General features: G+C 38.7%; 1 protein-coding gene across 1 annotated transcript in view; it reads left to right on the plus strand.

The window, feature by feature from the left end:
• MACROD2 (mono-ADP ribosylhydrolase 2) overlaps window positions 1-22,022 on the plus strand; it is a 169,173-nt gene that overhangs the window by 44,121 nt on the left and 103,030 nt on the right. Inside the window, exons 3-4 of the mRNA XM_030822001.1 lie at window positions 3,898-3,960; window positions 8,537-8,605. Of these exons, the coding sequence (XP_030677861.1) occupies window positions 3,898-3,960; window positions 8,537-8,605 (132 nt within the window). The remainder of the gene's footprint in view (window positions 1-3,897; window positions 3,961-8,536; window positions 8,606-22,022) is intronic.

The following is a 22,022-nucleotide window of genomic DNA, read 5'->3' on the forward strand; positions in this document are numbered from 1 at the left end:
GTATAGGGATGGATTTATTCAGACTTATGTCTCCTTTATCTTCCTATCACCATGTAGAGTTCACAAAAGGAACTACAAATATCAGGATAGCAATCTGGGGTCACGTTGTTGAGATTTTGCCCTTGCAAAGCTCTCCCATGTAGAATCAAACATGGACTGCTTTCTTATCATAGTCACATTGCAGCAGGAGCCTCTTATTTTATTTCTATAAAATTTCTGAAATGTACTTGCAAACAGTACACATTCGATAAATATTGGTTGAAAGAGTAAGAGGCAGAGTACTAATATGGGAGAAATTAGAAGGACACAACCAGTAGAATTCTCACAGGTTTCTGTGCTTTTTCGGCATGGGAAAGTGAAGTGTTATATCACACTCAGCATGAATGCTATGGAAATTTATCATCCGAAGGTAAATATGTGATCTTAAAGAAATATTAACTAAGAACATTTAGCTTCTATGTGGCATTATTTAAGCTAACAAAATAGCCTCGCACTTCCCTGTATTTCTTCACCGTTATCGTAAGGCTTTTAAAATCCCTTCTAAAAACCTCAAGTTTACACATCCCTCTACTTAACTTTTTATTGTTTATGTGCTTCCTGTGATGATAGCTAGACAGACGAGGCTGATAAAAAAGAAAGCTTGTCCTTATCAAAGACTTACGGGTAACTGTGTTAATGTGCCTTGCTTTTTCTACCAGTGGAAGCCCCCTGTTTCACTAAGAACTCACCCATTTGCGGCATTTAAAATGGATGGAAAGTTCTAAGCCAGCCAAAATGTCCTTCTAAAAGAATGAAATGAATGCTAATCTAATTGCCCAAGAATGCATATGCTGGGCTTGGAAAATAAGCCTTCTACATTGGTTCCCCCTGCTGGATTTGAGGACGCACTGTCTTGGAAATTGATGAAAGCAACATACCTGGACCTTTTTATCTGAGGGCATGTTACTGGAATGGCAAATCCAGCATTCTTCTAGAAAGCATTTGCTCCGTGATAAACGTGCCAAGTGTTTCTTGAGTTTACTCCCAAGGGCAGAAATACTGCAAATAGAAAACTGTGCCGCTGAGACTCAAAGTAGAAAACAAAAGCGTGCCACTCAGATGTCTGTTCTAGGGAGGGGGGTGGCACACAAGGAACTAAGGGTAAAAACCCAGAAGCAGTAGACTAGGTAAACTGCCAGACTGGTTGTTACTATTAGAAAGCTGGATTTCCAGGTCTGACCATGGATTTCCTTCTTATGCATTTACAACTATTAGAACCAATTCCTCACCTTTCTGTAATTTAATTGCTGTTTTTCTTTCCCTTCTTATCTACCTCTCTTCATAAGAAATCTCCCTACCCCTACTCTGTAGAAGATGTGGTAACCCAACTAATTTTAAAGGAAGCTTGTCACCTGCAAACTTCACAGCTATTGTGAAATGTGTTAAAAGGTCTGTCTTTTGAGGGAGACAGAGAAGCTGGCAGATTTTTTTTTTTTAATTTTTATTTTTATTATTATACTTTAGGTTTTAGGGTACATGTGCAAAATGTGCAGGTTTGTTACATATGTATCCATGTGCCATGTTGATTTCCTGCACCCATTAACTCGTCATTTAGCATTAGGTATATCTCCTTATGCTGTCCCTCCCCCCTCCCCCAACCCCACAACAGTCCCCGGAGTGTGATGTTCCCCTTCCTGTGTCCATGAGTTCTCATTGTTCAGAAGCTGGCAGATTTTTTCCTGCTTGACTCACAGTCCATTTGGTGGGAGGAAAGGGACAGATATTGGCTAAGTTTTTGGCACATGCTCCTGCACCAACTTGGCCTTGTTAAGACAGCAAGAACAGCAGAAGTGACTATTTCCTCCCTAGAGCAAAGGCCAATGCTGTTTCCTTCATGGAGAACCAGAACAGGGAAAATATCAGATAATCATTTAGTACTTGTAAATATGCCATCTAGAACACTGAATTTAAGTGGCATACAGAGCCACCCCAGGTTCTCACATTATATTCAGGCCAGGTGTGGTGTCTAATGCCTGTAATCCCAGCAGTTTGGGAGGCTGAGGTGGGAGGCCTAGGCCAGGAGTTCAAGACCAGCCTAGGCAACAAAGCAAGACCCCTTCTCTCCTAAAAAATTAGTCAGGCTTGGTGGCATGTGCCTTGTAGACCCCACTACTCAGGAGGCTGAGGTGGGAGGATTGCTTGACTCCAGGAGTTAAAGGCTGCAGTGAGCTATGAATATGCCACTGCACTCCAGCTTGGACAACACAGCAAGGCTCTGTGTCTATAAAAAAAAAAAAAAGTAGTTATATTGTGTCCACCATCACAAACAGCACAGGGCTAAGCCAACACAGGGGATCCTGTACATATATTTATTGACTGCATTCTTTGCCAACCTCAGAGTATGATTCTTTTTTCTTTTTTTGTCCTTCTATTATAAACTTTTTTTTTTCCCATTTAGGTCAAATCTAAATGTTTCCCCATCTGAAACTTTCTTCAATAGGTTGTTTTCCAGAGCTGCATGTGAAATGCTTCCCCACTGCTTCTGAGGCTCTTGCTTCAGCTCTGCTACTAGTGGCCTCCTCTTGGGAGGATTCTCTTGCCTTGGAATTAAGAGTTGGTAGGAGGAGGAGATGGCGGGTCAAAGCACTCAAGCAAGACAATGTTAAGTGATTTGGTCCTGCTTGTGGGTCAGGAATTTTTTAAGGGCTCAGCTGGATGTCTCTTCTGCTCCTTGTGACACTGGCTGAGGTCACCACTCAGCTGCATTTGGTTGGCAGCTGGCTGGGTGGAAAGGTTCAAGAAGGCTTGGCTCACAGGTCTGGCCCTTCATGCTCCCCACACATCTTTTCTCCCTCTCTCCGTGTGTCTCCCTCCATTTGGCAGGCCAGCTTCAGCTTCTTTACAGCATGGGGACTGGCTTCCCAGGGGGAGAAAGTAGAGGCTGCCAGGCCTTGCAGGGTAGCTTATAGGCCCCAGAATATTACTTCCACCATATTTCATTGGTCTAAAGAAGTTTCACAGCCAGTCAGGACTTAAAGAGAAGGAATGGGCTCCACTCCTTCAGAGACAAAGCATTTGTGGCCATCTTTAACCCACATGAATATAAGTTGGTAACCTCTGCTTCTATTTTCTGTACTTCACCATATGTTTTATACTTTATTCTTATGTCTTTGTATAAATTCATCATTTTTATTTGCTTCATTTTCCAAACCAAAAGCAATTTGGAGACCCTCCCAGCAATGAGTTATAAAATGATGCCTATACTTAACCTTCAAAAAGTTTATCATTTCTACAGATAAATCCACAGATACGGTAGCTATTTTAAGAAAAAAGAAAGTTTTAGGTAGTTGCTAATATACAGCCTTCATTGCACCTGACCAGTTATTTTTCAGATAGCTATATATGACAGCATAAACTCAACCAACATAACCTGTTCAAGACAAAATATTTTATAGCATAGGTATGTTAGACTGCCATATGCAAGTTAAGTGAAAATTGACCTTTTTTTTTGCGGCATATATCATACAGAGAAATAAAGGGCAAGAAACTTAGCCAACCTTCCTTACACAGTGCATGTTACTTAAGTCAGGGGAGAAAAGTGGACTGGAGTTGAAGTTTCTGTTATATTTTGGGAAATGCCGAGCAAGGAGAGACTCGTTACCAGGACTGCTGAGTGAATTTTGTTTACTGCAGTTAAACATTTCATCTAACAAATCATGTGAGAAGGGATGAGTATAAATGCACCAATTTTTGTAGGTAATTTTTCTGTTTCATGCCTCTGATTCATCTCTCTCCCTGGCTTTATGAGGAGTCATGCTACATTGGTTACAATTAATTTCAGTGCTGCATATTAGCCATAAAGAGATATTTCACAAATTGACTTGATGCATGTTTTTTCCTCTGTGGTTTTCTTGAAAGATGAGAACGGTCCAGAGGAGAAGCAAAGTGTGGAAGAAATGGAAGGGCAAAGCCAAGATGCAGGTAGGCTCAGATTTCTTTTTTTTTTTTTTTTATTATACTTTAGGTTTTAGGGTACATGTGCACAATGTGCAGGTTTGTTACATATGTATCCATGTGCCATGTTGATTTCCTGCACCCATTAACTCGTCATTTAGCATTAGGTATATCTCCTAATGCTGTCCCTCCCCCCTCCCCCAACCCCACAACAGTCCCCGGAGTGTGATGTTCCCCTTCCTGTGTCCATGAGTTGCGGCACTATTCACAACAGCAAATGTCCAACAACGATAGACTGGATTAAGAAAATGTGGCACATATACACCATGGAATACTATGCAGCCATAAAAAATGATGAGTTCATGTCCTTTGTAGGGACATGGATGAAGCTGGAAACCATCATTCTCAGCAAACTATCGCAAGGACAAAAAACCAAACACCGCATGTTCTCACTCATAGGTGGGAATTGAACAATGAGAACTCATGGACATAGGCTCGGATTTCTTTTGAGAAGTCACCTAGGCCTCATCTGCAGAGGTGAACAATAACTTCACTCAATGCTATTGTCTGAAAATGCTTATACATTTCACCAGATGAACTCCAGTGCTCATTTAGGTCTCCCCCAGGAAGCCACCATCTCCAATAACTATGAGTTGACTACTTTCAAGCAGAGTGGTACATTCTCACATCTCATTCACCAATTCAATTTTCTGCCCTGTAACAGTTTGCCTGGCAAAGCTCTAAGAGGGACGGGTGGAGGTTGGAAGTGCCAAGCCAGAGCTTGGCTGAGTTAGGTCAAGCTCAAATTAGTACATTTAGCTTGAGGGAAAAAATGAAATAAAAACTGATGAAAGGAAATAAAGAAGAGGCTTGGCCTGTACAGTGAGTAGAATGTCTTTAGTGTATTGCATTAAATTTTGAAGAGCTATGCTTCAGGTTATTTCTCTGCATATTGCAGGAGACGGTGCAGTGGGCCTGACTACCCCACACACAGAGCTCTAAGTAAGATCTAAACCCTTCCTGACATCTCCTCTGTTCACTAAAGGACAGATGTGTCCATTGAAAGTTTATAGATTCCACACTGTAGATTATAAATTGAACATTTTTAAATAAAATAGCACTTAAGGCTCAAAAGGGATTGAAGTCACCTGTGATTTATTATCTCTTCCTATCCATTTTTGTACTCAGTCATGCTCTCCTTTAAAAGAATGATAGGCACAATCATTCACTCACAACATAACCAGCAAAAAAATAAAAATAAAAATCCCTGTTCCCTTTAGTTTCCCAGTTATTCTCCCAATTCTAATGAGCCCCATGGAGGGGCACTTTTGAAATAGCGAGCGCTACTGTTTGCCAAGCACATCCTAGGCCATATGCCGAACCCTTGGAATTAAGCCAGGTAGCGTGATAAGTTTTTCACTGTAAACTTCTTACATTAACCTTGGAGATTTTGCTAGGGATCTGGAAGCTTTTATTATTAACCTGGAAGACGGAATTGAAGAAGGCCAATCAGAGAAAGCACTGAAGCAAGGCAGCAAGGACTTTGTGTACCTGCGACTGGGTCAGCTGGCGTCCTTTGTTGCAAGATAGTCCTTGCAATGAAATGAATTTCTGATGCAGGAATCTGTTGTTATCCAACCCTCCCCCACCCCCAACCCACACATTATGCTGCATAGCAGATGAGTGAAAAGCTGTCACTGTTTTTATTATTTGGGGCTGACAAGTATTAGTCAACAAACTGCTGACAGCTGAGGCCATTCTGTGACTGTTGAGGTTTCAAAGGTTTTATTCACTCACTACTCTGTCCCAAACTGTTTTTTTGTTTGTTTGTTTGTTTTTTGTTTTGTTTTGTTTTTTTGAGATGGAGTCTTGCTCTGTCACCCAGGCTGGAGTGCAGTGGTGCAATCTCGGTTCACTGCAACCTCCACCTCCTGTGTTCAAGCGATTTTCGTGCCTCAGCCTCCCAAGTAGCTGGGACTACAGGCACGCACCACCATGCCCGGATAATTTTTTTATTTTTAGTAGAGACAAGGTTTCACCATGTTGGCCAGGCTGGTCTCGAATTCCTGATCTCAAGTGATCTGCCCGCCTAAGCCTCCCAAAGTGCTGTGATTACAGGCATGAGCCACCACACCCAGGCCCAAACTGTCCTTATCAACAAAGATTGTTTCCCATCCCTGTACATACATGCACACACGCACACACACACACACATGTATGCATGCACTCACATTTGCATGTGTTTGATATATTCATCCTTTTCCCTTTAACCAGTTGAGAACAAGTAGTTTGTAGATTCGAGATCCTTTTGCCTGTGAGGAGGGAGTGGTAGAATGTCAGCCCTCTTCTCCAGCCCTTGAATCTGATAGCATTATCACCACAATAGGGGCACTTCTCAATGTGAAGAAGAGTCCTAAATGCATCCCTGAGTGACTCCCCCTGCTTTTCCAAGTGAGCTCACCAGCTGGCACAGAGGCCAATGGCAGAGTCCACCTATAATCCTGGCCAGTGTCAACACGCATTGTTACATTCACACTGCTCATTTCTTATCCTCTCTAATCAGAGCTCAGAGAAATCGAAGATGTGGTTATGGGTCATTAAAGCTCTTTTGACCTGCTGGTATTTTTCCAAAATAAAAGTGTCTTCTTTTCATTCAATATAATTTCCAGCTTCAATTTTGATTATATATATAACTCTGCAGGCCTCTTACACATCATGAAAAAACACAATCTTAAAACAGTGTAATCCAGCAGTTTTGACTGTTGTCATGATCAAATCAGATCAAAGTTGTAGATAATATTCTTCCAAAAAATTTAACAAATACATATCAAGGGTTCATTGTGTCATAGGCACCATTCCAGGCACTGAAGAATAAACCAACAACCAATAAAAACAACATCTCTGTTTCTTTGAAGTTTATATTCTGGTGGGGGTTCCAAACAATAAACAAATAAAAATGATAACAACATCAATAGTGATAAATGCCTTGCTGAGAAATAAGGAAATACAGAAGGAATGCCCAGAAGGCAAATTTCCATTGTCTGGGTTTGGGACGGACTCTCTGAGGATGTGATAGTTAAAATGAGATCTAAATGATGAGATAGTGACAGAGAATTCTGTTCCAAAGGATACCTGACCTGCAAGTAATAGTACATGCATCATGGACAAAAGATGGGCTAGAAAATAAGTGATTTGTGATTTGCTTCCAAATATGTGTTAGTTTTCATGCATATATGAGTTATCTTTAGTTCCCTGACCCTGCTACTACGTAAAAAACTATGAATAAGTGTGTGTGCATATGTACTATATATATAGTTTATATGTATAAATATACCATATTTGTATAAGTATACTATATATAAACTATAGAGTCCATGTAATATATATACATATATGTAATGTGTGTGTATATATATATATATATGTAATGTGTGTGTGTATATATATAGTTTTTCATGTAGTATCAGGGAATATATATATATATATAACTATGTACATAACTATATATCACTATTATATATAAGTATATAACTATACATATTTTCTGCTACATGAAAAACTATATATACACTATATATGTATATGTATACTATATATACTCTATAGTTTATATATAGTATATTTATACATATAAACTATATATAGTATATATATACACATATGCACACTATAAATACTTTTTTCTATAGTAACAGGGTCATGGAACTAAAGATAACTCACATATGCATGAAAACTGACACACATTTGGAATCAAATCACAGATCACATATTTTCCAGCCCATCTTTTGTCCATAATGTGTGTATATATATATATATTCCTTTTCCAGTTATCAGGTATTAAACATTGCAAATGATTTTAGCAATCCTGCCTGTCTAGATTTACTGTTTGAATGGGAGGGAGTAGGCTAGTTAGCTCTTATCCTGGAGGCCAAACGTGACTAGAGTCACTAGGGGCTGATGACACTGAGAAGAGAGAGGTCTACTCTAATGCAGTTCGTTGTTGCCGTGAGGGGAACAGAGAGTTCCATGTCCTTAGTCCCCATTTTCCCATTCTGTTCTCGGGTGACATGAAAGTTCCTGGTGGCTTCTGGTGCCCTGTGCCAAATGCTCCCCTTCTTCCAGGCCTCTGTGCTGACAGCCATCAGAGCTGCTCCCTGCAGTTTGACAGCGTGGCATAATGGAGCAGAAGTGCTGTGCTAAGAAAAAAACAAACTTTAGAAACACGCACATAAAAGCACTTTGTAGCAACTTGCAAGGATATACTTTCTTTCACAATCTGTTATCAAGAAAAATAATATACCATCCTTTGAGGGATGAGGAAGAAACAAAATGCCAAAGGATACTACTAGCAACAAGTGGCATTCTTCACTAAAAAATAGATTGTAGCCCATTGGTCTCTGGCTTAACTGAAGGTTCCTGTTTCACTGATTATAAAAGAGAGTCCCAAGCCACTAGCCCCTTCAAAGAGCATTCAGTGTATTCAAGCATGCGGCAGGCTCATGCTTGCTTTGGTGGAGAGTGGAGGGAGGTGCAGGGCAGGAAAACCACAGCTGGACTTCCGGAAGGATGAACTCTGAGGCAGTGTTTCTTTTCTGCTTTATAGATGGTGTCAACACTGTCACTGTGCCCGGCCCTGCTTCAGAAGAGGCAGTTGAAGACTGTAAAGATGAAGGTATGAGGCTACTAACTACATCTAATAATTGCAGACTCTTAAAAGAGACTATTTGGGCTTGTTTACATGGAAAAATGAAGCAGTAAGTCAAATATAACTAGGTTTTCTTAAGTGTCTCTGTTTCCAATACAATTGACTACCCCACCTACTCTCTTTTATTGCATACCTAGCCTTTATAGAAAATTTATATACATATATATATATGACATTTACATTTGTTCCTTTGGAAAATAACTGTTTATGAAATGAGAGAATGACCAGAGAAATTATGTTTAGAGATGTTTATTTAAAACACCAGAATTAATCAGTTCTGCTCTTTATAGCCACTCATCAGGAAAAGGTTTGAAAGAGTGGCATTTGAGGCCCACCAACCAGGGAGCACCATTTTTCAAAAAGAAATATTTGAAAGGCATCCTTAGAAATGAAACTTTGGCAAGAGCATCATTCTCCATTCTGTCGATAGTTACTCTGAGAAAATGTTGCTGACCCAAGTATTTCCAGAAAAAGTAAAAAAAAAAAAAAAATTACTTTTCTAGGAGACAGTTTGAGGAAGGAAGAAGTAGGGAGACATTGATGTGGGGATGCTACAATTAAAAAAATATATATATCTAAAGGAAAACAAAATAGTGCTTTTTCTTCTCTCTCTCCTGGTTCATTGGCAAGTCCCCAGATGAAAAGGTAATATAGGCTTATCTTGTTTTCTTGCACTTCATTTTACTGTGCTTTGCAAATATCGCATTTTTTACAAATTGAAGTTTTATGGGAACCCTGCATCAAGCAAGTCTGTCGGACCATTTTCCCAACAGCCTGTGCTCATTTCATGTCCCTGTGTCACGCTTTGATAATTCTCACAACATTTCAAAACTTTTTACTATTATTCTATCTGTAATGGTGATCGGTGATCAGTGACCTTTGGTGTTACTATTATAATTGTTTTGGGGTGCTATGTACTGTGCCCATATAAGATAGTGGACTGACTTAGTAAATGTGGTTCTGACTACTCCACTGACCCACTATTCCCCTGTCTGTCTCCCTTTTCTCGGGCCTCCCTGTCCCCTGAAACACAACAATATTGAAATTAGGCCAATTAATAGACCTACAATGGCCTCCATGTGTTCATGTGATAGGAAGAGTTGCATACTAAATCACACTTTAAATCAAAAGCTAGCTACGTTTAAGCTTAATGAGGAAGGTATGTTGAAAGCTGAGATAGGCTGAAATCTAGGCCTCTGGTGCCTAGTTGTGAATGCAAAGGAAATGTTCTGGAAGAAAATTAAAAGTGCTACTCCAGTGGACACATGAATGATAAGAAACTGAAGCAGCCTTATTGCTGATAAGGAGAAAGTTTTAATGGTCTGGACAGAAGATCAAACCAGCCATAACATTCCCTTAAGCCAGAGCCTAGTCCGGAGCAAGGTACTAGCCCTCTTCAATTCTACTAACGCTGAGAGAAGTGAGAAAGCTGCAGAAGGAAAGTTGGACGTTAGCAGAGGCTGATTCATGAGGTTTAAGGAAACAAGCTGTTTCCATTACATTAATGTGCAAGGTGAAGCAGCAAGTACCGACGTAAAAGCTGCAGCAAGTTATCCAGAAGATCTAGCTAAGATCACTGATCAAGGTGGCTACACTAAGCAACAGATTTTCAATGTAGACATAACAGCCTTCTATTGGACGATGAGGCCATTTAGCATTTTCAAGCTAGAGGGGAGAAGTCAATGCCTGGCTTCAAAGGACAAGCTGGCTCTCTTGTTAGGGGCTAATGCAGCTGGTGACTTTAAGTTGAAGACAATGCTCATTTACTATTCCAAGAATCCTAGTGCTCTTGACAATTAGGCAAAGTCTACCCCACCTGTGCTCTGTAAATGGCACAAGAAAGCCTGTATTGTAGCACGTCTCTTTATAGCATTGTTTACTGGATATTTTAAGCCCACTGTTGAGACCTACTGCTCAGAAAAAAATGATTCTTTTCAAAATATTACTGCTTATTGACAATGCACCTGGTCTTCCGAGAGTTCTGACGAAGATGTACAAGGAACGTAATGTTGTTTTCATGTCTGCTAACACATCTAGTGTGCAGCCAGTGGATCAGGGAGTAATTCTGATTTTCAAGTCTATTTAAGAAATATATTTTCTAAGACTGTAACTGCCATAGATAGTGATGTCATCCTCTAATGAATCTGGGCAAAATAAACTGAAAATGTGGAAAGGATTTACTATTCTAGATAACATTAAGAATATTCCTGAGAGAAGGCCAAAATATCAACATTAACAAGGGTTTGAAAGAAGGTGATTCCAACCCTCATGGATGACTGTGAGGGGTTCAAGACTTCAGTGGAGGAAGTAACTAAAGATGTGGTAGAAATGTCAAGAGAACTAGAAGTGGAGACTGAAGATGTGACTGAACTGTAATCTCATGAGAAACTTGAACAAATGAGAAGTTGCAGCTTATTTATTAAAAAAAGAAAGTGGTTTCTTGAGATGGAATCTGCTCCTGGTGAAGACAGCAGGTTTGAGAGTATTGAGTTCAATTTTTTGTTTGTTTGTTTTTGAGATGGAGTTTCGCTCTTGTTGCCCAGGCTGGAGTGCAATGGTGCGATCTTGGCTCACTGCAACCTCTGCCTCCCAGGTATAAGCAATTCTGTCTTAGCCTCTCAAGTAGCTCAGATCACAAGCATGCACCACCACACCTGGCTCTTTTTTTTTTTTTTTTTAGTAGAGGCGGACGGGGTTTCACCATGTTATTCAGGCTGGTCACGAACTCCTGACCCCAGGTGATCCACCCGCCTTGGCCTCCCAAAGTGCTGGGATTACAGGCAAGCACCACTGTGCCTGGCCTGAGTTCAATTTTAAGATAATTTCTACTGTGGGTAAAATGCCATCAAACAGCATTGCATGCCACAGAGAAATCTTCTGTGAAAGGAAGAGACGATTATTGTGGCAAACTTCATCACTGTCTTATTTTAATAAATTACCATAGCTACCTCAACCTTGAGCAACCAAGTGGTGGCCATCAACATTGAGTGGCCAAGACCCTCAACCAGGAAAAAGATTACAAGTTGCTGAAGGCTCAGATGATGATTAGCATATTTTAGTGAGAAAGCATTTTTTAGTTAGAGTACATTGACTGTTTTTTAAGACATAGTGTATCTAAAAATATAACTGATGTCAAATACCCACATAGGCTCTGATAGGAAACCCTAGGTCATCTTAGAGAGACAAATAAATGCGATCAAATGCGATCAGAGTGAAAAGACAGAAAGTGGTGTTCATCTTAAGCAAAAATTTTGGAGATACCAATCATTTAGTTTGTGATAAAAATTTTAAAGTGTCATGAAGTTGAGTAGCAGAGTTTAAGAAACACGAAAGAGGGATAATTTAATTTGAATGTGACCATGTTTCAGGCTGGGATTTTTCCTGTTGAGTTGTTTAGTTTGGAGATGTCGCACCTTCACAGAAGCACACTGTTTGTGATGTTTCTTGATGCTTTTAGGAACTCACACCATTAATTGCTTATGCCAGGATCCGTGTTTTGGAATACTTTTAGGATTTCTTTTTAACATAAAATTTTAATGATGGTAACTCCATGAAGGAGTTCTATCATGTATCACAAATGCAGCTCCTATGTAAGACTATGTGTGAAGTTTTATGAGTATTACTGAACTAAGCCATTAATATCCATTAACCTATTTACTTAGGGAAAATAGAAATGTTTTGAAATCCACACTAGTATGCAATCTTCTTTCAATTAAAAACAGAATGCCTAGGGTATGATTTTTGCCTTTTTCTTCTGAAATAGAATGTACAGAAAACCACTGTTTTTAATTGATTATCAGTTCAGAGCTTAGACCAGCTTAGAACAAGTGTCTAATGCTTATGGAACTGTCGTCTTGACTGATAGACACCTAGCTTAGAAAAAAAAAATCCATTGAAATCCTTCAAGATTGAGGTCAAGATAAGGTTAAAAGGCAGTCATATGTGTTGAGGATTCATTTCAAACATTCTCCATTATTAGCTTTCATGCAGAAATATCTCTTCTCAGTGACATCTGGGCTATTTTAGAGCTCTGCAGTTATAAGATTGCTTATAGAAATGCTCATTACACTCTCCAATTTAAGTGGCAGAACATTTTTGCTGATCAAATGTCCTGAAGAAGCCCTTGCTCTCTTGAGTTTGTTTTCAGACTTGGATCCTGACCAAGCATCTTCTTGGGCTTTAGAATCACTGATATTATGGACAGGTCTTTTTTTCTCTTTCTAATAAAACTCCCAAGGATTTTGAGACTCATTCAATTATTTCCAGCTTTGCTTGTTAGTGGGCTGGCTTTACATTTGTTATAACCTTGGTTTCCACAGGAAATTAGCATCTTCTAGGGTGAAAGGATTGAAAACAAACAAATAAAAAATAAGATGGCTAATGTCACTTTGGAGACCAGATATTTAAAAAATTCGAACAGTCATGTGAAAGTTGAAGAATTTCAAAAGGAAGTATTGTAACACAGGAGTCCTCTATGCCAGCAGTTTTGTTTTAATGTTCTAGACATATTTTCCACTGGGAACCAGGAACCCATGCTTGCTGCCTGCTTACCCCCATGTACTTGCTAACTGTGCCAGCTGCCAACAGAAGGAGATGCAACTGACTGGCTCATGGATCAGGAGCTAGATTGTTACACACTGATGACACCTGTTCCCAGTGACTCATTACAGCCATAGGGTGGGGAGGAGTTGAGTTGGGAGCATGAGATATTAGCAGGAAGAATGCTGATGAATAATTCATCCGGAATGCATGCCAAGGATTTGGCAACCAGGATTGAATTGAAATTAACTCCAAGGTAAAGCTGGCCCGGGAAAAAATTTTGGGGTTGGTAGGCGTTTTGAGGTTATTTGTGAAACAGGATGTGTACTTATCTATTGAGGACTTCTTTCTCTACTGCCTAAAAATACTCTGTTGATTTAAGGTAGTTTACACTTTAAATCCTTAAAAACAAATTTAGGAGTACAAGTATTAAGGCTATTTAAGTTAACAAATATACAAGCAATCACATTAAATGGGCATATAAACACAGAAGTAAAATTCATAGGAATGTCAAGTACTCCAGATGAAACTTTTACAAAGTTATTATTATTACTATTTAAGATATAGTCAACCTCCTTAAGATAAATAATATACTCTGTTCTAGTTTTTTCAACACTTCTAATAGCTCATTTTTCACCCAGAGCCAAGGCCAAGGCAGCTTTCTGGGGGAAAATAAAGTGCTGTTTAAACTCATCTTAATTCACCTGCCTCATTATTTAATCAGTACCTAATTTAAATTTGAAGGTCAACTAGACCAAATCATATGCTCATTAATATTAAAAACAAAATCAATTAATACTCAGGTGCATACCCAAGCTTGTATTCCTTTGGAACACCATGTCAGTCATATAATTGCTGTTTTTGGTATTTATGAAATGGGATGTCACCTGGCAAAGGATTTATTAACCCTTAATCTAGTTTCAGACCTCTTAGAAGTCAAAATTACTGTAGGAAAAGGGGAAAGCTAGAGCCAAGAGTCAGCCTTGCCATAGTGAACAAAAGAGAAAGATTACATACAAGGAAGAGAATTCAGGAGTATGCAAGAGATGAGAGCACAAATTATTCCAACCACTGAGCACTGCAGGCTTGGCCAGTGGTATGGACTCAAAATTGCTCTGGGAAATGGCATTGTTTCTGAACTGTTGAGGAGAAACAAAACCAAGGCCACCAATGAATTCCTCTCGAGACTCTCCAGGCTAATTTTTCTTTGTCCTATTCCCATTCTTGGTGTTCACCACCCCCCACTAAGCGTCCTCACCCCGTCACTCATCAGAGCGAGGACAAGGCTGTCCTCTGCCCTGGATCTGCATTGGTAGAGTGTCTGAATATGCTTAAGCATCTCTGAGTTATCCCTCTTGGATATTAGGAGCCTTAAGTGTAGAATAAAAGTGGCTGTCCTCTGCTAGTATACTGAAGGGGAAAGAACTAAGATACATTGAGTGTCTCCTGTACACAATGCTTTACAATTGTAACAATGTAGTCTTCATTTCTCAAAAGGGTAACCTGAGACTCAGAGAAGGAGAGAGGAAAAAGGTCTGTGTGTGGGAAGTGAGGATAGGAAAATGATTTTATTATGGTTAACTGCCATAGCTAATACCTACATAAGCTTACGCAATCCCTTTAAAAGGCAGTATTTATCATATTTTTAATATAAAAATTAATTTTGCTTATAAGAATAATATATCTTTATTGTAAAATATTTTTTAATGTGAAAAATATAAAAATAAAAGCATATAGTCATTTTCCCTTTAAGGGTTAAATTGTAGGAAAATAAAAGTCTTTATTCTATTGCTTCATTTAACAATAATATTGTGAATATTTACCCATGTCTTTAAAAGTTCCTCAAAGGCATGAATTTTATTGGTGTCATAATATTTTATCGTCTGGTTATCCCACAATTTACATAGCCGGTGCCCTAATGTTAGATAACTTAGTTATTTATAGTTTTCTTCCTATTATAAATGATAGAGAAAGGCAGTGCCTACATTTTGGATAAATCTATGATCAGTTCCTCAGGACAAATTCCTGGATTTTATTGATTTACAAGGGAAAAGGTTAAAACATTTTTATTACTTACATATATTTTCTTATTTTAAAAGTAATGTATGTTTATTACACAAAAAATAAACAAAAGAAGGAAGGAAAAATATCACTCATAACCCCGGTGCCCAGAAATAAGCATATGTAATATATTGATATATAAACTCTCAATGTTTTTCTAGGCAACCTCATACATATATGGAGGGTTTTTTTTAGGGTATTCTGCAACACATAAAAGTTTGAACCTGTCTTTCAAATATAACAGTACATTGTAAAATTCTTCCAACATCCTTTGATAGTCTATCATCATTTAATTGTGTATTCCAGTAAATAAATGTTTATATTCTTATCCGGTCTCAATTTTGAATTGTTTCTGTGGTTTCAGTTTTAAATTCCATACTGACCAGAAACATCCTTGTAACTTTGTAAAATGATCATGATCACTTCTGTAAGAAAGTTCTAGTAAATGTGAATGCATGCAAATTTTTGTGTTTTCTGCAGTGAATAGTTTTTTAATTTTTTTGATTGTTTAGTTAGTATATTTATTGTAGAAAATTCAAATAATGGAAGAGAGTAAAAAATATTACATATAATCACACCACCCAGAGCTAACTACCATTCTCATTTTGGAGACTATCTATCATGCATCTCTTTCTGAATATACGAACATACACAGCTTTATGTGAAATGTATGATTTTAATGCAATTTTTCTCTTTTTGTTGCTTATGTACTCCTCACCATTCAATCAATCACTCAGAGAGTAAAATACATGGACTAAGAGTCTAATCTCTTCTTCCAACTACTTGGGCCCAGATTCCAACCCGACCCTGACCAAGCTGTGTGATCTTTCGCAAATTAGTCTTTCTACTCCTCAACTTGAGTTTCCTCATACATAAAATAAGAACACTAATAGCACCTACCTAAAAAATATTTAGCATTAAAATCATTCAGTCCATTTAAACATTTTCAAGGTGTACCTGGTACACAGTAGGAGGCTCAATTTTTTAGTCATTCTTAAATATATATATGCTTATTTTACAAATATTGTATTATATTCCACATACCTTGCTAAATCTTGCTCTGCTACAGGCAGCCAAACTTGGTGGGAGTCTCTGCCAGTCAGTTTGCAAAGATCTAGTTAATCCATTTTAAAACTCACATGATATTGCATAGTTTGGCTGTACCATAATTTATTCAACCATTCTCCTATGATAAGCAAGCACTTTCTTTCCACTCTATTGCCACATAGACTATGCTGCAATTGACATCTTTGCACACATATCCTTATATGCTGATGCTTTTATTTGTATGGAAAGATTCCAGGAATGTGAGTTCTGCTTTAAGGAGTATGTGCTTTTAATAGATGTTGCCAAATTGCTTTCCCAACAGGCTATAGCAATTCATATTTCTATCAGCAACTGTTATTTTTGTTCTTTCTGATTTTTGACAGTTCAATGGGTGTAATCTCTCATTATTACTTTTAAAAAGTCATCAGTGTTATTATCCCAATTTTGCAGATAACTGAGGCTCAGAAAGTTTGAATAGCTGGATCAGTTTCCCAAAAGCTAGAACCAGAATTTGGAAGCCAAATCTGTCTGAACCCAAGGCCTATGCATTTTCTATCCACCACACTGCCTCCCATGTCATGAATTCGGAGCAGAGGACTTTCTTTGCCTGAGTGGGTAGGATGCAGGTGTGTCTAGAGAAGGCAGAGGGTGTCATGGAAACCCTGGGACCTGTGCAAGGTGAGCAGGGATTGGAACCATGGCAACAGGGAGGGCAGTTTGGAGCTAGCTGTTTGGTCCACCTCGTGACCTTGACCCTAACCTAGGAACTACAATGAAATGAGTACACAGAAACCTCCAGTCATGTCCCCAACTAGATGTAAAACCCAAAGCACTTTGTATGATATTCCTGGTCCTTTTGTGCTTCCTTAGACCCTGCATGTGCCTTACTCTATATAGCCCAACTCAGTTATTTGTCCTTTCCCAAATGCCATTGGTCTAAAGCATTCTGCCCTCATGCTGTCACATCCATTTTGTTCTTTATTCTGTATATGGAAATCCTGACCATTTTTCAAAGTCACTCTCAATATCTTTCTTACCCTAACTACAACTTTTACTCCATCCTTCCCTCCCTCCCATCCTTCCTTCTTCCATCACAAATTATCTGAGCAAACATTACATTGACAGAAATTATAATAGATAATGAGGGGGGTGGTGCGTGCATATTTTCACCTCTCTTGATTTCTGTCCTCTTCATTACAATTCACCCCATAGAGTAGTAAACTATCCTGCTTCTCATAAATTTGTTTGTAAACCTTAAATATTATCATGGACTATATTGTATCAATATTAGTTATATACTTATCTAACTCACTAGAATGTAGATCTCTTAAGAGTAGGCACAAAGTCTCATTCATTTTTATGTTCTCCACAAAGCCCAATGCAGGGGGCCAGCCCCTCCACACCTGTGGGTATTTCTCGTCAGGTGGGATGAGAGACTGAGAAAACAAATAAGACACAGAGACAAAGTATAGAGAAAGAAAAGTGGGCCCAGGGGACCAGCACTCAGCATACGGAGGACCTGCACCGGCACCAGTCTGAGTTCCCTCAGTATTTATTAATTACTATTTTCACCATCTCAGCCAGAGGAATGTGGCAGGAGAGCAGGGTGATAGTAGGGAGAAGGTCAGCAAGAAAACATCTGAGCAAAGAAATCTGTGTCACAAGTAAGTTCAAGGGAAGGTACTATGCCTGGATGTGCACATAGGCCAGATTTATGCTTTTCTCTACCCAAACATCTCGGTGGAGTAAAGAATAATAAAGCAGCATTGCTGCCAACATGTCTCGCCTCCCGCCACAGGGCGGTTTTTCTCCTATCTCAGAATTGAACAAATGTACAATCGGGTTTTATACCGAGACATTCAGTTCCCAGGGGCAGGCAGGCACAGAGGCCTTCCTCTATCTCAACTGCAAGAGGCTTTCCTCTTTTACTAATGCTCCTCAGCACAGACCCTTCACAGGTGTCGGGCTGGGGGATGGTCAGGTCTTTCCCATCCCACAAGGCCATACTTCAGACTATCACATGGGGAAGAACCTTGGACAATACCCAGCTTTCCAGGGCAGAAGTCCCTGTGGCTTTCCGCAGTGCATTGTGCCCCTGGTTTATCGAGACTGGAGAATGGCGATGACTTTTACCAAGCATACTGCCTGTAAACATTGTGTTAACAAGGCACATCCTGCACATCCCTAGATCCCTTAAACCTTGATTCCATACAACCCATGTTTCTAAGTTACAGATTAACAGCATCTCAGGGCAAAGCAATTGTTCAGGGTACAGGTCAAAATGGAGTTTCTTATGTCTTCCCTTTCTACATAGACACAGTAACAGTCTGATCGCTCTTTCTTTTCCCTACACTCAACACAGTGGCTTGCACATAGTAGGTCCTCATATTTGTTTAATCAAAAGGAATAAAATGGTGTGTACATAACAATTTCTATAATGCTGTTGATGATTTAAGTTTCTTGGAGAATTTAATTGAGAGCCATGCATAAAATTAGAGACTTCACATGACTCTAGAAAGTGTGAATGAGAAATTATCTGGAATTTTTTCCACAAGAATTAACTAGAGAATTGGAGCTGGAACCTATCATAGAAAATGGGCCACTTTTTGCTAGCCCATCTGATGTTGATGACATCGAAGGCACCCCTCCTGAGGAAATCTCAACTGCATGACCCCTACTATGCCCCAATTCAGCAGGAAGCAGTTAGAGCCATCGTCGGCCAACCTCCCCAACAGCACTTGGGTTTTCCTGTTGAGAGGGAGGACTGAGAGACAGGACTAGCTGGATTTCCTAGGCTGACTAAGAATCCCTAAGCCTAGCTGGGAAGGTGACTGCATCCACCTTTAAGCACGGGGCTTGCAACTTAGCTCACACCCGACCAGTAAGGTAGTAAAGAGAGCTTACTAAAATGCTAATTAGGCTAAAACAGGAGGTAAAGAAATAGCCAATCATCTATCACCTGAGAGCACAGTGGGAGGGACAATGATCGGGATATAAACCCAGGCATTCGAGCCAGCAACAGCAACCCCCTTTGGGTCCCCTCCCATTTTATGGGAGCTCTGTTTCCACTCTATTAAATCTTGCAACTGCAAAAAAAAAAAGAAAATGGGCCACTTTTAATTCTAATATTATAGCCACTTTCCCAAATTTGTTTTTTACTATGATTAAGATTCCTAATTAAAGAAATTCCCTTTCATAATTCTCTTGTTTCAGAAGTAAATTTTCCCAAAACTGTCACAGTGCAGAAATATAAAAGGTACATTCAAGCCCGAGACTTTTCCTATTTGTTCACTTTCAGACTTGGATATTCTTCCCCTCTAAGAGAATAAAATAAACTTCTTTTAAAGAAGTACATGTTTATCTACTATTTAATATAGTTTAAAATATTCCTAACTGGCAATTGGAAGGTAAGTGGTAGTTCCCTTCCAAATACACTTCAATATGCATATATTATTTTTCCTTACTAATTAAGTATGGCTATAATAATATATTTATAACAGTCAATTCCATTACATGCTCCCTTGGGACACATTTCTAAAGATCTTGTGAATAAGACTTGTAAACAAAATCATCCTAAACTAGGACATGGAGATTATTTGAATGGCTTTACAATTCCTTTGTCCAACATAGTGTTTTGGACCTAAATTTATGTCCAAATAGGTCCAAATTTATATGAGCATCCTTGTGATCATTTTCAAATTTAGTGGCCTTGTTTTTGAATTCCTTGGGCCAAGCCATGAAGCCTTTATGAGTCTCAATTTATTTCAAATTCACATCACCACTGCTGTGTGGCCTTAGGTAATGTTTTTAGCTTGTGCCTCAGTTTTCTGACGTGTAAAAAATGGAATTGTAATAGTATTTATATCACAGGATTGCTAAAACTGAAAGAGTTAATATATTTAAAGTGCTTACAGCAGCTTCTCAAACATAGTAAACTTTGAGTTGGCAGCATTATTGTCTTTTACAATTATTGTTATTAGATTTATCTGCTGGCTTTAAAATCCTAACTACCCCAGGTGGGACAGTCATATGTCATGGAATCATCACCAAATCAAGAAATCTATTGATATGCTAACGCAGGTTAGAGAGGTTCAATAACAGGTAACATTCAAAATATTTAACAACAGATGTTGCCCAGCCCCTGACCATCAAGATGAGCATTTTCCAGTACACCATAGGGCATGCACCAGTTGAATATTGAAAAGCAACCAGAGTAAACTATGCCAGCAAGCAGAAACACCTAAGAAATTTCTACCTAGCCCCCATTCCCCAGTGGAGATTTGTTAACCGGGTATCTTCACTTGAATACCAGATATTCCATTAGTGCCTTCTATAGATTTTTCTGCCTGCTTTGTGTTTTATTCTCTTATAGATAAGACCTAGAATGGAAGGTGCCTAGTCCATATTTTGAAATGCTTTTGTGGGCATCACCTAATAAAAGTAATCATACATCTTCAAAACCAGCACAATTTTTAGGGTGATTTGCAGGGAGCTGTTGATAATTATACCAGAATTGACCTGATTCACTAGGACTAGAGAAACTCAGGATGTATACTTACCCAACCAAAAATGCATGAAGTCTTTTCTGTCTACAAATTAAAATCATAGTATCTTTGACTCATATTTTTAAAGGTTTAACTTTGACTCCCAAAAGGGTACTACTTTTAGAGTATGTATTTTTCTGACCCTGTCATTTCTTGTTAATTAGTATAAAAAATAATGTTTGAAGTAACTCTTTAGAGTATTTCCACAAAAGGTGGTGTGTCTAGCCAATCTGAGTAAACATAAAACATTTACTAGTTAAGTGTAGTCTATTTTTCTATAAAATATCACTTAGACTAGCTCAGTGGCTCTCAAACTTTATTGTGCATTGGACTCAAATACACATTAATATTTGAATTTAAAAATAAATACTGTACTTCTTTAAGAGTTTTTAAAAGTATTTCCAGAGTTAATTTTGAAGGTATGTATTTTTGACACTAAATAGATAGGACTGTACTCAGAGCAGATGGATTCTGACAGCAGCAGGACTCTCAAAGCAGGATGAGGAAGGAGGGTGTGTTAACCTAACAGGAGTGGCCTCCACCCAGGAGTCTCCACAAGTCCACAGAAAGCCCAAAAATCCATGTGTCACCAACTGATCATTGTAAATAAAGTGGACCTGCGTCTTTAACCCTGTCAAAAAAGACAAAAACAAAAACTAAACAAAGAGGCTCTACTGGAAAACAGAAATTATGACAATAGTTCATGTAGAATGGCACGTCATTGTATTTTGACTGGGCAAAAACGCTGGAGAAAGGCACTTCTTTTGAAGTGAATTCAGATCTATAAGAAACACAGTGGGGCTGTTGCTCAGATATTCCCATGTTTAAAATTTTATAGCATCTTTGATGATATTAATAAGTGTTCTTTGATAAATGAGTTCAGTAGTCAAAACATTTTGGAAACTATGAAATCAGGCAAAGTTAAGTAGTTTTTCTGTAATACAGAACTCAGAGCCTTCAGCATGCTAACATGAATTGAAACGCTCACCGGAGATGGAAGTATGGGGCGTTTCCCACATTAATTGACTAAATGTGATTTTGTGAAATTTTGTTTGCTTGCTCCCCCCTTTCTTGTTGGTAGAACTTTTTAAAGGTCATACAAAACGCAGTTTGGGAAACCATTCCACATCCCATCTGGAAGAACTCAAGAACACAGTTTAAAGTTTTGATTTTAAGAAATCATACCCATTGTT

This window comes from Nomascus leucogenys, chromosome 11, assembly GCF_006542625.1.
Source record: "Nomascus leucogenys isolate Asia chromosome 11, Asia_NLE_v1, whole genome shotgun sequence".
NCBI lineage: Eukaryota > Metazoa > Chordata > Mammalia > Primates > Hylobatidae > Nomascus > Nomascus leucogenys.